At 41.4% G+C, this 15,065-nt stretch overlaps 1 protein-coding gene across 4 annotated transcripts in view; it reads left to right on the top strand.

Annotated features, from left to right (window-relative positions):
* tmem175 (transmembrane protein 175) overlaps window positions 1-14,641 on the top strand; it is an 80,019-nt gene extending 65,378 nt beyond the window's left edge. For all 4 annotated transcript variants that reach the window (XM_069926071.1, XM_069926072.1, XM_069926070.1 and 1 more), the window contains 3 exons: window positions 3,114-3,192; window positions 3,577-3,706; window positions 10,854-14,641. In XM_069926071.1, coding sequence (XP_069782172.1) covers window positions 3,114-3,192; window positions 3,577-3,706; window positions 10,854-11,514 — 870 coding nt within the window. In that variant the 3' untranslated portion in view covers window positions 11,515-14,641. The remainder of the gene's footprint in view (window positions 1-3,113; window positions 3,193-3,576; window positions 3,707-10,853) is intronic.
* The last annotated feature ends 424 nt before the right edge of the window (window positions 14,642-15,065 follow it).

Genomic DNA, 15,065 nt, shown 5'->3' with positions numbered 1-15,065 from the left:
ATTGCCTTGTATGTAAATAAGTAAGCTCAGGAAGAGATTATAAAGGTTTTGTATGCTATATACAAAATAGTAAACCCTTGTATTATTCATTAAACATTAAAATATTTCATAAAAGTGTGCCACGTTTTTTCAAACTTAACTTAATTTTTCAAAACATTGCATCTAATCTTCTCAAGGTTCAAGCATGATAAGGTTTGGGTCGTCCATTGTGCATAACTGGAGGGATCGAGTCTTTCCATTTTAGCAAAATAGATCTTCTAGCCATTAAAGTGGCAAAAGATATCACATGGTATCCAACACCAATAATCGACTGTACTCTATCACCACATCAAATAAAGCTGTAATGGGATGAGGTTGAATAGTAACCAAGAGAATATGGGAAAATGCATTAAAAATTTCCTTCCAATAGTGATCTAATGCTGAACAGGACCAAAACATATGAATTAAGGAAGCAATCCCATTACGACATCTATATCATATCGGGTTAATAGTAGGAAAAATCTTAGCTAATTTATCTTTGGATAAATATGCTCTTTGTACTATCTTGAATAAGTGAATGACGTGCACAAATGGAAGAAGAATGGACAAATTTTAAACACTTGGTTCATATATCCTTGGAAATATAGTTTGTAAGTCACTCTCCCAAACACATAGAAATGCAATGTATTTTAGAAATTAATCCACAAATGAATCCTATTAAACCCTTTTGACAAGGATTTAACCAAAAAATACTATAATGGGAGAATGGATAAATGAGTATTTCTTATTTTTCTGAACTCCTCAATTATCCGAAAAAAAATTTCAGAGCCGAACAGGTGTCACTTCCAGGTCCAAATAAATTCGTATAATTGAGGATTTTGGATAATCCAATTTCAGATAATTGGAGTTTTACTGTAAAAAATTTGGAATAAAAAGACAGTATCAATAAAGGCAAACATGAAACAAACAAAAAATATTAAAAATATACCTATTATCCTGGGAAGAGCATTTACCATTCTTATCACATCTGAACTGTATTTGACTCCACATACAGAGTATGGTTGATTCAGAACTTAACCTGGAAATGGCTGACAAGCCACACATAGTAAAAATGATGATTTTGAAACATAATGAAAACAAAATTGAATATCTACCCAACATTGATCTTGCATCAGATTCAGACATACAGTACAAAGGCGTACCCTGCTCAATCAATCCTAGTGAGCCCACCTTGCAAACATCTAAATCCTTGTGTTTGAATTGAAGCTACCCATCCTCAACTAGTCATAGGTATTAAAGCAGAATCTAACATTTCAGCTCCTTCATGATGAGTTCACCAGAGGTGATAGAATATTATTTTGCAGTTGGAAGGTTTTCGTCTGGGTCTCCTGTCTTCATGTAAAATTTCTTGTGGCTCCAGTCAGAAATAGTCAAGAAACCCTCCTACTGATCATTAGCTCCTTCAATGAATGAAGTGTTACTCTTTCACATTGATAGAAGCAGCAATGAATATTGTAACGAAGGAGAACATATTGGGAGTTGGAGGAACATTACCATGAGTGAGATGACACAGTCCTGGACAAATAGCTACAGTCTGGGCCCACAGTAGATGGTTGGGGAACCATTAAAAGGGGAGAAGGTTCCTTGACAGTATTGGTAGGAGCTTTTTTAAATATGACTTTTTTGTGGGGTTGGGGTGGGGGGGGCGTTGTGGGGGGTTATGAATTCAGTCTGGTAGTTGAACTATCTGTTTCTCTAGGTCATGAGCCCATAGTGATCTTAGTTGTTCTCCATTCAAGTCCTTATGAATCCTGAGTACTCTTGTGTAAAAAAAGGAAATTTGGAAAGTACTCAGCAGCTGTACTGAGAGAAACTAACTTTGCTTAAGTGGCCTTTCATAGGGAGAACAGATCTATTGTTGCATTGATTGGAGTAACTTTCACACAGTTCCATGAAAGCAGAACAATTGAAAGTTATGCAGAACTGACTGTAGTTATGTGGTACAAATATATTGATACAAAGACCATTGTAATTAAAGAATAGATAATCCTGAACTAATTTCTTCTCCAACATTCACACTTGAAATTATAGATTTGGCAATGTGATCATGTAAATTGAATGTGCCATTCAAATTGTAGGCTGGAGAAACTCAATAGGTCATGCAACATCTATAGGAAGTATAGGGTAACCAACGTTTCTCCAGCTTGTTTGCGCATTGCACTCAACTCCAGCAGCTCTTGACTTTCTTGTTTAACCTTAAAATGCAGTACATAGACATGCATATTATTTGGGTCCAATGAACAAAGGTGCAGAAACAGAGTACAATGGTCCAAATATTCCATTTAGAAAGTCAGTATTCTACATTGAATTTCTGGGACGTACCCTTGTAACTGCATATGTTTGGGACTCCCACATAGATGCATGCCAACATAGCTAGTAGCTGTAAATAGCTCGTGTGTCCTACATTGGATGCCTCATTAAGTCCTCATCTGCTTTCACTCATCTTATGATGGAAAATCTGCCTGCTAAATCCAAGTTAGCAGAGGAGCAAGCATAGATGGCTGCCAATGAATGGATACGGCAAAGCAATTTGTTCCTAACTATGGGTGCTGCCTATGTGGTGTCTGCACATTGCTCTATTAGGAACTGGCAAGGAACCTTAGGTGAAATAATAATTAAAATTCCATGTAAATAATCTGTTTAATTTCTAATAACATTTGATTATTCTTGCTTGTTTTTAAGAATGGGGTGTATCCGCAATCTTTTTGAATTTTGGAAAACTCAAGATATGGTAGGCAGGTGCCAAAGCAATACTATGTGAGAGGCTTTGAGACTTAAATCCGAAAGAGTTGCATTGTGTAAAATTTTTCCATTTGGGTCAGAGCTGGCTTTGCAGATGAAGTTTGTACCATAGGAGTCATTCAAACAAGGGTATATTTCAGTGGGCAGGGGATTGCCAAATACAGTTCAAGATGTTGATCAGTATGATATGTACATCATCCAGGCATAAAGAGCCAAATACTTCTTTTGTGCTGTGTAATTATATAAATTTGACTGATCCTTAACAGTTTTTGCTGTATCACAGTAAATGATATCACATTGCTTTGGATTATTGCAAACATTATTTTTCACAGGCATATGCAGTGCTTGCAATTGTCATCTTTCTCCCATACATTACTGAATGTACAGAGTGGTGTGGCAACAAGATAAAGAGTGAGTATTTGATATATTATTGATCATGCAAAGTCAGTTTCTGATATTCCTTATGTGTTTCTGCAATCCCATTTATAAACTAAAGTTCTAAAGAAAAGCAATTGCTACTTGTAACAGCAAGCTGTAACCCCCCCACCCCCACTCCTTCCATCCATCCCTTATTAAATTAATAATCATGGAATGTTTAACAGATTATCCTGTTTTTCTTTAGAGAAGTATTGTGCTGCAGCGAGAAATGGTAGTTCATTCATAAGCCAAGGGAGCACCTTTTGTATCAATTTTAATGAAAATTCCGTGGTTGACATCCCCACAAAAGAAAAAAAGTGATGAAACTTAAAAAGAATGATGCAAAAGTTTATTTTCATATTTTCTTTTCTGTCCAAGGACCAATAGAAATACAAAGGGTGCCATTTTACACATTTCATCCAAATGCGCCTTTGAGCAAAGAGCGCGTAGAAGCTTTTAGTGATGGAGTGTTTGCAATTGTTGCAACTCTTCTTATTTTAGACATATGGTAAGTTATGTATCTACAATATTTGATTCATTAGACTTTTCAGCCACTTAACTAATTATTGGTTGGTTTTGTGATATACAGTATTAATGAAAATCACAGTGGACCTATTTTTAATGTTGAACAATGGATTTCAAACATTGCTAATCCTGACTAAATTGTACGAAAAATATACTGTTTTACATTTGCTGTCATCTTCTTTGAGCAGTATTCGCTGAATCTAGCTTGCTTCCCTCACCCCCAATCCCCATCGCTACACTTAGCATTTGTGGCTGGGTGATACAAAGCAAAGTGGACTGTGATGGCAAATAGACCATAGCTTGTACATATTGAAACCAAACCTTAGAATGTCATTATGGTATTTCACACTTCACACCTGACAAGGATTTTAAATGACTTTGACAATCAGTTACTTAAAAACAGTTAAATAAAATTAAATACATTTTGTAAACCATAAAAACAAAAATGTGTTTAAAACTACAAGAAAACCCCAAAGGTCAGTCATGCTTAATGTAAAGCTAAGTTTATTGCCACAGTAAGATATCAGCTTCACTGGAAACTGAATAATAGATTATCTCCAACTTACATGTTGTGATTTCTGGGCATAGAAGTAAAATTCATGCAGAACTGTGAATGTGCCATAACCTGTTTCTGTGAAAAACATAATCCAACATAGTGACTACTTTTTAGATCTGGAGTTAATTAATAATTAACGTGATTTAAAATTTTTAAAAATAAATATATGGAAGGCCTTTTTTTGTGGGGGTGATCACAAGTGTATAAGGAATATAGTAAGGAGCTGAGAGCCCAGTTTTGCAGGGTATCTCTGTTAAGCATTGTCATGGAGGAGGTGTAGTCGGTCGCTAACCTCATTGATTATGGTCTGCAGGTCAGAAAGGTGAGAATCTAATTGCTGAGGAAGGTGGTAATATGTAGGTCCAGGAGTTTGTTTGGGACTATGGTGTTAAAGGCAAAGTTGTGGTCAATAAATTGTAGTCTAACCAAAGTGTCTTGTTATCCAAGTGTATCAGGACTGTGTGTTGGCTCAAGGAGATGGTGTTTGCCATTGACCGGTTGAGATGGTAGGTTGTCTGGTAGGCTGGAGTTATGACCAGCCTCTGGAAGCACTTTATGATAATAGATGTTAGAGCTACCAGGTGGTAGTCATTGAAGTATATTATCTTGTTTTCCTTTGACACTATGATGAGAGTGATTTTCCTAAAGTAGCATAAACTTTGAATTATAGTAGGAAGTTGATAATGATGTCCTGTGGAGGTGTGAGCAGTGGAAGAAACACAGCCACCAAGTTGAGGGTCATTAACAACTGGGTTTCTATTCAAATTCAGCACGTCCCTTTAAGAGCAGCATGAGCTCAGACACCTGGTGCATTGTGACATCATAATCGCTGCCCAGGGTGCGCGCTGGAAGGGATGCTAGAGTCAGAGAGAAACCTCTGACAATGCCATTTCCCCATGGCTATCCTGCCCCATGGCAATACAAGCAGGGCCGGTTCACCATGAAGATGTGCACGCCACACTACACCCCCTAAACTGGCTACGCGTCCTGTCGCTTTGGCGGCAGGCCCCGGCGCTTGGGCGCGGCCTTCTGCACCGGCTGTGATAAGTCCAGATGGGCTGCCTTCAGGCGGTCAACCGTAAAAAAGTTCCTCTCTCCCCCCCAATGTCCAGGGTGAAGATTCCGCCGGACCGGTGCAAGACTTTGTATGGCCCCTCGTACGGTCGCTGTAGAGGTGCACCTTGTGGTCCCCTCCACATGAAAATGAATTGGGCCAAGTTGAGCTTTTTGGGGAGATGAAACGGCTGGGTGCCATGGCATGCCAGGAGTGGGGAAGCTCTAGGGAGGCCAGTCACCTGCGTAGGTCTGCCAGCAGGCTTTTGTCAGCGGCTGTGGTGTCTGTCTGGGCCGGAAAACTCACCCGGCAGGGAAAGCGGTGCGCCATAGACCATCTCCACTGCTGAAGCCTGCAGGTCCTCCTTGGGTGCCGGCCTAATCCCGAGGAGAACCCAAGGTAGTTCATCCACCCAGTCTGGTCCAGAGAGCCTGGCCATAAGCGATGCCTTTAGGTGCATGTGGAACCTCTCCACCAACCCGTTGGACTGTGGGTGGTATGCTGTGGTGTGGTGGAGCTTGACCCCCAGGAGCTTCGCCATCTGAGTCCACAGGGCAGATGTGAACTGTGCCCCTCTGTCGCTACTGATGTGCGCCAAGACTCTGAAACGGGCGATCCATTGGCTGACCAGAGTCCTGGCTCAGGTCTCTGTGGAGGCCTCCTTAATCAGGATGGCCTTTGGCCACCTTGTGGCCCAATCCACCACTGTGAGGAGGTAACGAGCCTCCTTGGAGACCGGCAGGGGCCCGACGACATCAAGGTGGATATGTTTGAATCTGCGAACCACCATTTCAAAGTTCTGGATGGGGGATCGTGTGTGTTGCTGGACCTTGGAGGTCTGGCACCTGGTACAGTTCCTGGCCAGTTCACCCACCTCCTTCTTCAGCCCGTGCCACATAAACCGCTCTGCAACCATCTGCACGGTTGGCTTTACTGCTGGGTGAGCGAGGTCGTGGATCAGACTGAAGACCTTTGCCCTCCAGTGCAGTGGGACTATAGGGTGCAGCGTGCCTGTTGAGACATTGCAGAGCAATGTGTCCGGGCTGCTGTGCACCTGGACATCCTTGAGTTTGATGCCTGAAATGGGGGTCCGCAAGGCCTGTGTCTTTGCGTCATTCCTCTGTACCTGAGCCAGTTGCTCGTAATCCAGGCCAGGCGCACGAGTGTTGATGGCTGGACGGTAGAGTGCATCTGCCACTACATTGTTCTTGCTGGCCCTGTGTCGGATGTCAGTCATGAACTCAGACACATACGAGAGGTGGCGCTACTGTCTGGCGGACCACGGAACCTTAGTCATCGCCAGTGCTTGAGTGAGGGGCTTGCGATCTGTGCAGGCTGTGAATGGCCTGCCCTTGAGGAAGTAGCGGAAATGGGGGATGGCCAAATACAGCACCAGGAGCTCCTGGTCGAAGGCGCTGTATTTGAGCACCAGCCAGCCAGGGGTGCCATTGTCCATCGAGGAACTGTTCCAGAATTCCCCCCCCCCCCCCACTGCTGAGGCTGAACCGTCCACGGAGAGCGCCGTGTGTGCCTCCAGCCGTGGGTACACCAGCAGCGTGGCGCTGGCTAGAGCCTCCTTTGTTGTGATGAAAGCCCTGTCCGCTTCCTCTGACCACGGTAAAATCTTTACTTTGGTGGCCATGAGCGCAAACAATGGGCGCATGGTGCATGTGGCTCCGGGGATGAAACGATGGTAAAAGTTCACCATCTCCACAAATTCTTGGAGGCCTTTCAGGGTGGAGGGTTTGGGGAATTGTTGAACAGCCGCTACCTCCTCCGGTGTGGCCCCAGACCTTGAAATGGTGTACCCCAGGAACTGGAGAGACCGTTGCTGAACTGGCATTTGGCCGTGTTGACGGTGAGGCCGAAGTCTGCCAGCCGGGCAAAGAGTGTGCTTAGGTGGGCTTTGTATTCATCGCGGTTGCAAATGGCAATGAGAATATCGTCCATGAACACAAAGTCCAGGTCTTTTCCGACCGCGTCCACGAGGCGCTGGAATGTTTGGGCTGCATTCTTTAGACCAAAGGGCATACACAGGAACTCAAAAAGGTTGAAAGGGGTGATAATGGCCATCTTACCCACGTCGTCTGGATGCACCGGGATTTGATGGTATTCCCGCACGAGGTCCACTTTGGAGAAGACCCATGCGCCATGGGAGGTTGGCAGGGAAGTCTTGTATGTGGGGAACCGGGTACCTGTCGAGGGTGGTTGCATCATTCAACTGAGGGTAGTCCCCGCATAGTCTCCAGCCCCTGGACAATTTCGGGACCATATGGAGCAGCGATACCCAGGCACTGTCCAAGCGCCGGATGATTCCCAGTGCCTGGAGAACTCCTCCTTTGCATGCTGGAGCTTCTCGGGCGGCAGCCGTCTGGGTCTAACGTGCAGTGGGTGGCCTTGTGTTGCGATATGGTGTAAGACCCCATGCTGGGGCAGGGCGGCGTTGAACCGTGGCTCTAAGATGGCAGGGAATTCGTGGAGGATCTCATCAAACTCGTCCCTGGCAGCAGACTTCTGCTGTGTCCAATCAGGAGGAGTGGAACGTTCGGGCGTTGACCAGCCTTTTGCCCTTCATGTCAACCAGTAGGCCATGAGCTCTGAGGAAGTCGGCCCCTAACAGTGCGGTGCCCACGGAGGCTAGGACGAACCTCCATAGGAACTTCTCCTTCCCAATCTGGATCTGTGCCCTGCGGGTGCCGTAGGTCCTGATGGTGGAGCCGTTGGCCGCCCGCAGGATTGGACCTCGAGATCGGGTGTGAGTCTCTAATGCTGTGGGGGGTAAGGATGCTGAGCTCAACCCTGTGTCCAACAGGAATTGGTGGCCGGTGGATTTGTCCGTCACATGAAGGAGGGTGTTTGTGTGGCCAACCGTCGCAGCCATCAATGGCGGCTGGCCTGGTCGTTTCCCTGGAACCCACAAGGCTGGCCAGCGGTGGTGGTAGAAACACCAGGTTCACTGGCCCTCCTCTGGCTTGGTCTTGGGAGCAGTTTGCGGTCAGCTGGCTTCTGGTTGAGGGCTGCCTTGTTCTCCCTCTTCGTGCGCCAGAGGGCATCCACACAGGCTGCTGCTCTCCTTGAGTTTGAGAATTCTTCATCTGTGAGGAGCAGCTGGATGTCCTCCGGCATCTGTTCCAGGAATATCTGGCGGAAGAGAAAACAAGGCTTGTGGTCTTCCGCCAGGGCCAGCATTTTGTCCATCAGTGCTGACGGACTATGGTCCCCAAACCCATCTAGGTGAAGGAGCCTGGAAGCCCGTTGCTGGGGAGTTAGCCCGAAAGTTCCAAACAGCAGGTCTTTGAGGGTGGTGTACTTGCTCGTAGCCGGGGGGTGGTGGATGATGTCGTCCACCCTTGCTGCCGTATCTTGGTCCAGAGCGCTCATGACATGATAGAACATCATGGTATCCGAGGAGATGTTGCGGAGTTGAAATTGTGCTTCCATCGGACTGTGGGTCCAAAAGTGGGGGAAGCTTGATGGAGACAGCGTTAACCTCTGCTGAATCCATGGTGTTTTGAGTCCTGAAAAACGTCTAGGCTCATCGGGGTCACCACTGTGGGGGTGTGAGCAGTGGAAGAAACACAGCCACCACGTTGAGGGTCATTAACGACTGTTTTTATTCAAATTCAGCACGCCCCTATAAGGGCAGCATGAGCTCAGTCACCTGGTGCATTGTGACATCATAATCGCTGCCCAGGGTGGGCGCTGGAAGGGATGCTGGAGTCAGAGAGAAACCTCTGACGACGTCATTTCCCCATGGCAATACAAATGGGGCTGGTTCACCACGAGGATGTGTGCCACCACAGACCATCGATACTCCTATTAGCTGGACCGCATAGGACACAGGCAAAACCTCCATTCACTTCAGTCGCTTTCTGCAGATTCACTCTCAGAAAAGCTGATCTGATGTCTTTGACGGTAACCATGGGTATAGATGTGCGTCAAGCTTTTGGTGTTAGTGAAGTCGACTCACTGACTTTCCATTCAAAACAAACATTAAGCTCATCGGGAATGAATGTATTGTTGCCTGTTATTCTGTCTAACTTCGCTTTGTATCCCATGAAAGCATGTGTTCCTTGCTACAATCAAAGGTAAGCATATTCTTGCTTGGTCTGAAACTTCCTCTTGGCATCCTTAATAACCTTGCAAAGTCATCTGGTTTGAACACCTCAGAAATGGACATCAATTGGGAATAGAACTTCCAGGGTTCTCATGGTTTCTGGTTGGAATTGTCTTCTTTTGGCATGGAGTCTTCCATATATTTATTGATATGTGGAGTATACATTGTAACTGGAATGTTGACTGGCTTTCGAGTTCTTGAATATGGACCGCCTATCAACTAAAAGCAGATGCATAGAATGGCCTCTATTTTGTTAGACCAATGTTGTATGATTTTGTTTACCGGATCCTCAAACTTCAACTTCTGTTTGGAAGAGGTAACCCAGTTATGTTGGTTGGAGCTTCCAGGATTTCTACTCAGTGAGAATGATGAAACATGTACAAGTTATGATAATTCTTTGTGAACATTTGAGAGACAAATGTTTCCTCTGCTGCCCTTTTCCATCTGGTTGTCTGAGTTTGGGGGTTTGAGAAGTACAACTAACAAAGAAGGTTTGCCAGTTTGCTATAGGGTATTGTGCATTTAGTAAGGCTGAAGCCACTGAATGCTAGTGGTACAAGGAGTGCCTGTTTAAAATATTGAATGGTAGTGGTATTCAGCCAGTGGTCAACATCAAGCTGCTTCAGTATTGCATCAATTACATCAAGTGGAGGCTGCATGTTGGAGAAGCAGGCAGTTAGTTTCTGATTGACTGATCACTGTCAGCATATTGATTATCGGATTCAGAAAGGCTAATGCAAGTGAATGTGAAGAGAGGTCCAATATTACATCAGTCATGATTTTATGAGTTTGCTGCCCTTCAAGCTTTATCTACCATTCAAAAAGATTATGTCTAACACTATTTTTTAAGACACTATGTTGTTTAAATTGTACATCGAGATAACTCTTTTACAAGTTATATTATATTTTATACCCACTGTTGGTGCATTTCAGCTTTTTATTATTCATCATTTCTCCTCCCTGCTGATCTGGATTTGCTCCATAATATCAAAAACATTACATTTAAATGGTTATCAATCATCTACAAATAATTCCATGGCCTGTGCATCTTCCTTTATTCCTTATCCTCTCATGAATACTTTTCCTTTAACATTGGGCTTCTGTACCATTCCTTCCATGGAGGGTAGTAGAGCTTTTAGTTACTTCAGTTTTCTTTCTCTTCCTCTATTTTACTATCTTATAAAACCAGTTCAAAACATGTTGTGTTGAACAAGTTATCGGTCATCTTTCATATCACCCTACATTTTGAAACTTTCCATTAATTTTTCATCCCTTTCTAATTTGATTAAGTATAGTTGCAAGGTATGAAATTGCTTTTATGGTAAGTGCATAGAGTAAATACTCATGTATCAATAAGTGATGGTTCATTGAGTTTTTAAAAACTATTTATGTTGTTGTTTCAGTGAGGACAATGTTCCTGAATCTAAAGATGTTGTAGATAACTTCCATGGCAAACTCTTTGAGGCACTTAGTGAATATGGCCCGGAATTTCTGGCTTATTTTGGTTCTTTTGTGACAGTAGGCCTTCTCTGGTTTGTTCACCATTCACTCTTTCTCTACATCACGAAGACAACAAGACTAATGGGCCTCCTGAACACTTTCTCTCTTGCTTTCATCGGTGGACTTCCATTGGCCTTCCGGCTCACTCATGAATTTGCTGCCAGGTCACATAATGAAATTGAGGCAATTCAAATTAGTTGTGTTATTATTTTTCTTGCAAGTCTCTTTCAATTTGCAATTTGGGTTGCAGCACTTCACAATGAAAAGGAAACCTTGCATCACCATATCCGTTATGGGGGAAAAGAACATGCATTTATGTTTGCTAAGCTTTCACTTTATCCTTCTGTGGCATTTATTACATTCTGCTTGACTTATGTTTTAGGCAGGTTTAGCACAGAGATTTTCCATGTAATGCAAATTATTGTTCCTTTTGCATTTATTCTTTTACGAATCATTGTTCAAGTTGCTCTAATTATTCTATCATGGTTATTTGGTCGATTTATATCAAAGACATCTTTGTTAAAAGAGGAAGAAGGATCTGCCATCACTGTGAGTGAGACTTGAGAGAAGCAGTGTTAGAGCATACAGTATGGAGAAGATAATTCCTATGGATGCTATGTGACCTGCTGAATTTCTCCAGCACTTTTGTGTATTTCACCAAACCCTAGCATTTGCAGACTTTTGTTTATCTTTGTGTGAAAATTATAAATTTGTTTAAAATGTTTATATTGAAGTTCATTTGCCCCTTTATTTGTTTATGAAGCATTTTGTACTCAATTTTCATTTAAAAAAGTGAAATGCCCTTCAAAATGTACAGGGTTCTAAGTTAATTGGGGTATTTTGTTGGCATGGGCTCGTGGGTGTTACCATGCTGGATGTCTAAAAAAAAATTGTAAACCCTGTTATGCATAAAAACAGACGATAAAAAGTGTTGGAAAGGACATTCCTTGGTTATCAAAATAATGTTTTATGTTCTTAATTTTTGTCTAAATATTTGGAATATTTTTTTAAAAACAAAAATTTAGTAATGCTGCAATTTCAGTGTTATTGTTACAATAACAATGCTTCAGTAAAATTTCATGAAAAATGTCAATGTTCCCATTTTGCTTAATGTGAAATATTTAAAAATAATTTTTACTTTACATTTTTCTAGCATGACCACCATATTATGTCTTGGAATGTTAAATTTTGTATGTCAGTTATTTACAGAGTTGTTTGATCAATTTTTATATTTTAAGTTATTAATCATTCATGATCAGCCCCTCACAATAATCGTCTGAAGTAGCATATTTATGTCCCACAGATGAGTCTTTCATTCTGCAAGCCTGTCTCTAATAGCATGACTGATTTTTCATTTGTAATAGCAATCACAAAAGGCCAACAAATAAGTTAAAGGATGAATAGTGTGCTTAATACTGTAATACTCTTTTTTGTAATTTATTTATCATTTTAAATATATTTAACAATCAACAACCATCCCAGACATAAGGGGGTTCAAGGTGGGCCAGGCAGAACACAAAATCAGCCTTTTTGTTGATGATGTGTTAGTATATTTGATGAATCCCAGGGGGTCGATGGCCAGGCTGAGGACCATAATGGAGGATTATGGGAATGTTTCAGGATACAGAGTCATTTTGGAAAAGAGCGAAGTTATGCCTCTGATCAGTATCAACGTGACAGTGAGTTTGAGTGGCTGAGGGAAGGCATAAAGTACTTGGGATCAAAGTAGATAAGGACTTGCGTAATTTGTATAAGCTTAATTATATCCCTTTGCTCTGGAAGGTTGAGGAAGACCTGGTCAGGTGGAGGATTCTGCCCATTACATTGATGGGCAGAGTCAACAGTGTCAAAATGAAGGTGATGCCAAAGCTCCAATATCCTTTCCAGTCATTACTTATTGCATTACCTTGGGGTTTTTGTTAAGGTATGAGTGTGTCAGGAAGTTTCTGTGAAATGGGAAAGTGGCTAAAATCTCAATGGAAAAGTTAACATGCGATTATAAATTCAGGGTTTAAAATTACCTGACTTTAAAAAGTAATATTTGGGATCCCAAGCAAGATTTATTGCTTCGCTATTTGAGGAAGAGGGGGCCTCAGCATGGACATGGATTGGATTGCATTTGTTAGGTGAAGAGATAGCTGAAGAATTTATTTATAAATGGGATGTTAAACTACTCTTAAAGAAAATGGATTGTTGGGTATAAGCCTACCTTCTGCTGGACATCATGATGCCCACTTCATGATGTCACCCTTTGTGTGTCAGTAGCCATGTTAGTCTAATAGAAGTAAAGGATGAGAAAGTATCACGTCTCCAGGTCTTAATTGTGTGAGTACACACACAACACGGATAACCCCATCCTAAAACTCATTCCTACCAGAAACATTAAAATAATAGCAAATATAAGAAACTCATAGAGATAAAATTCACAAATATGAAATTGAGAATAGAAATTATTAAAACCCATTTTTAACTCTGCCACATCTCCTAATCTATAAACCCATGTTAACTTTTCCATGGATATTCTGGATCCTTTACAGTTCCAGATAAATTGCCCAACATGCTTATTAAGGGTTTTAAAAAAATGTTTGAGGTAGTGGAATGGGCAAGGACTAGAGAAGATACTACAATCTCGGCAATATTTTCATCTTCACACAGTTGATTCTGCCAATTATAGGAATGGGCAAGTTTACCCATCTACTGAAATCTTCAATTTTACTAAGTAATGGGAGGTAATTAAGTTCTTATAAATTCTGAAGATCATTATCTACCATTATTCCAAGGTACGTAATGCCACCCAAGGGCCACTTAAATGGGCTTGTTTGCTGGTACTCAGTGTAATCAAAATTTCCTAGTGGGATAATTTCACTTTTTTCGCCATAAGCTTTTAGTGAGGGAATTAACAGGATCCGTTAAGTACAGGATTACATCATTTGCTATAAGATTAATTTTGTGATTTGTCTGACCCACTATAAGACCTTTTATATCTGAGTTGTCTAATTGTCTCTGCTAAGAGCTCAATAGCTAAGACAAAAAGTCCTGGAATTAAGGGACAACCCTATCAACTCAACCTGCTCAAAGGGAACGTAGCCAAGATCTGTCCATTAGTGGCAACCTTGGCTTTGGGTCTATGACAGTGGTTTTCAAACTGCCCCCCGAACTTACATTCCTCTTTAAGCAATCCCTATGCCATAAGTGCTCTGTGTTTAATAAGGGATTGCTTAAGATGTTAGTGGAAAGAGGTTGAGAATCACTGCTCTAGACCCCATTGTTACTGAAATATTTTGCTTGAGAAAAATTGTCATTCACCTATTTTCTTTGGAATTATGAAACTGTGCACATTGTAAAGGTTAAAACCTTGTGTTTTTGCTTCTTAGTTAATTTTGTGCCTATCCCTTTAAGAAAAAAGTATTGCTTGTAGTGTTACCATAGTGACTATGAAGTAATATGTCATAATATCCGACCAAGAGCTTGCATCTCATTTTTTGACGAACCATGAAGGAAATGTGAGCCCGAGATACTTTTCTTTGAATTTGTCTTATATTGTTTTATTTTGTCTATTTCCTCTTATATTGTTTAAAGTTGAATATATTATACAGTATGTTTTGTTTGTTCATCATTATGAAATTCTTCATGCAAAATTATTCAAATGTTTATCCGTTTTATTAACGAATTAAAGCTACTTAAAGCTGCATCTACAAAGTTTGGTTTATTGAATTAATAAGATATTAATTCAGAATATTTTCCTCATGTTTCCTTGAAGATGACACGTTTTGAAATTGGGAAATACTAGAACTTGGAAAGTGTCGTCTATATTTTGATTCAAAGAAAAGTTATAATTGTGAGCTTTGTTTGGAAGAAAGGCTCATAAAATTTGTCTGAAAGAACTCAACTTGTTAAAAGCAAGAGGCATTTAAGCTTTAACAAGAAATCCAATTTTCTGTTGGAATATTGTGCATTTTAAAATCAAACCAACCCTTGAAAGACACCTGTGACCTTTTTTTTAAAATTTTTTTATTTTTCACACCATAAATCACAATAGCCATGATATACAGAAAGACACCTGTGACCTTCAAGATAAGATAGAGCTCTGGTTTTTAGAATTTGGCAGGAAGCCC

This window comes from Narcine bancroftii, chromosome 3 (assembly GCF_036971445.1).
Source record: "Narcine bancroftii isolate sNarBan1 chromosome 3, sNarBan1.hap1, whole genome shotgun sequence".
Classification (NCBI taxonomy): Eukaryota; Metazoa; Chordata; class Chondrichthyes; order Torpediniformes; family Narcinidae; genus Narcine; species Narcine bancroftii.
Note: the sequence above shows the minus strand (reverse complement) of the source record. Positions and strands in the feature narration are given on the sequence as shown.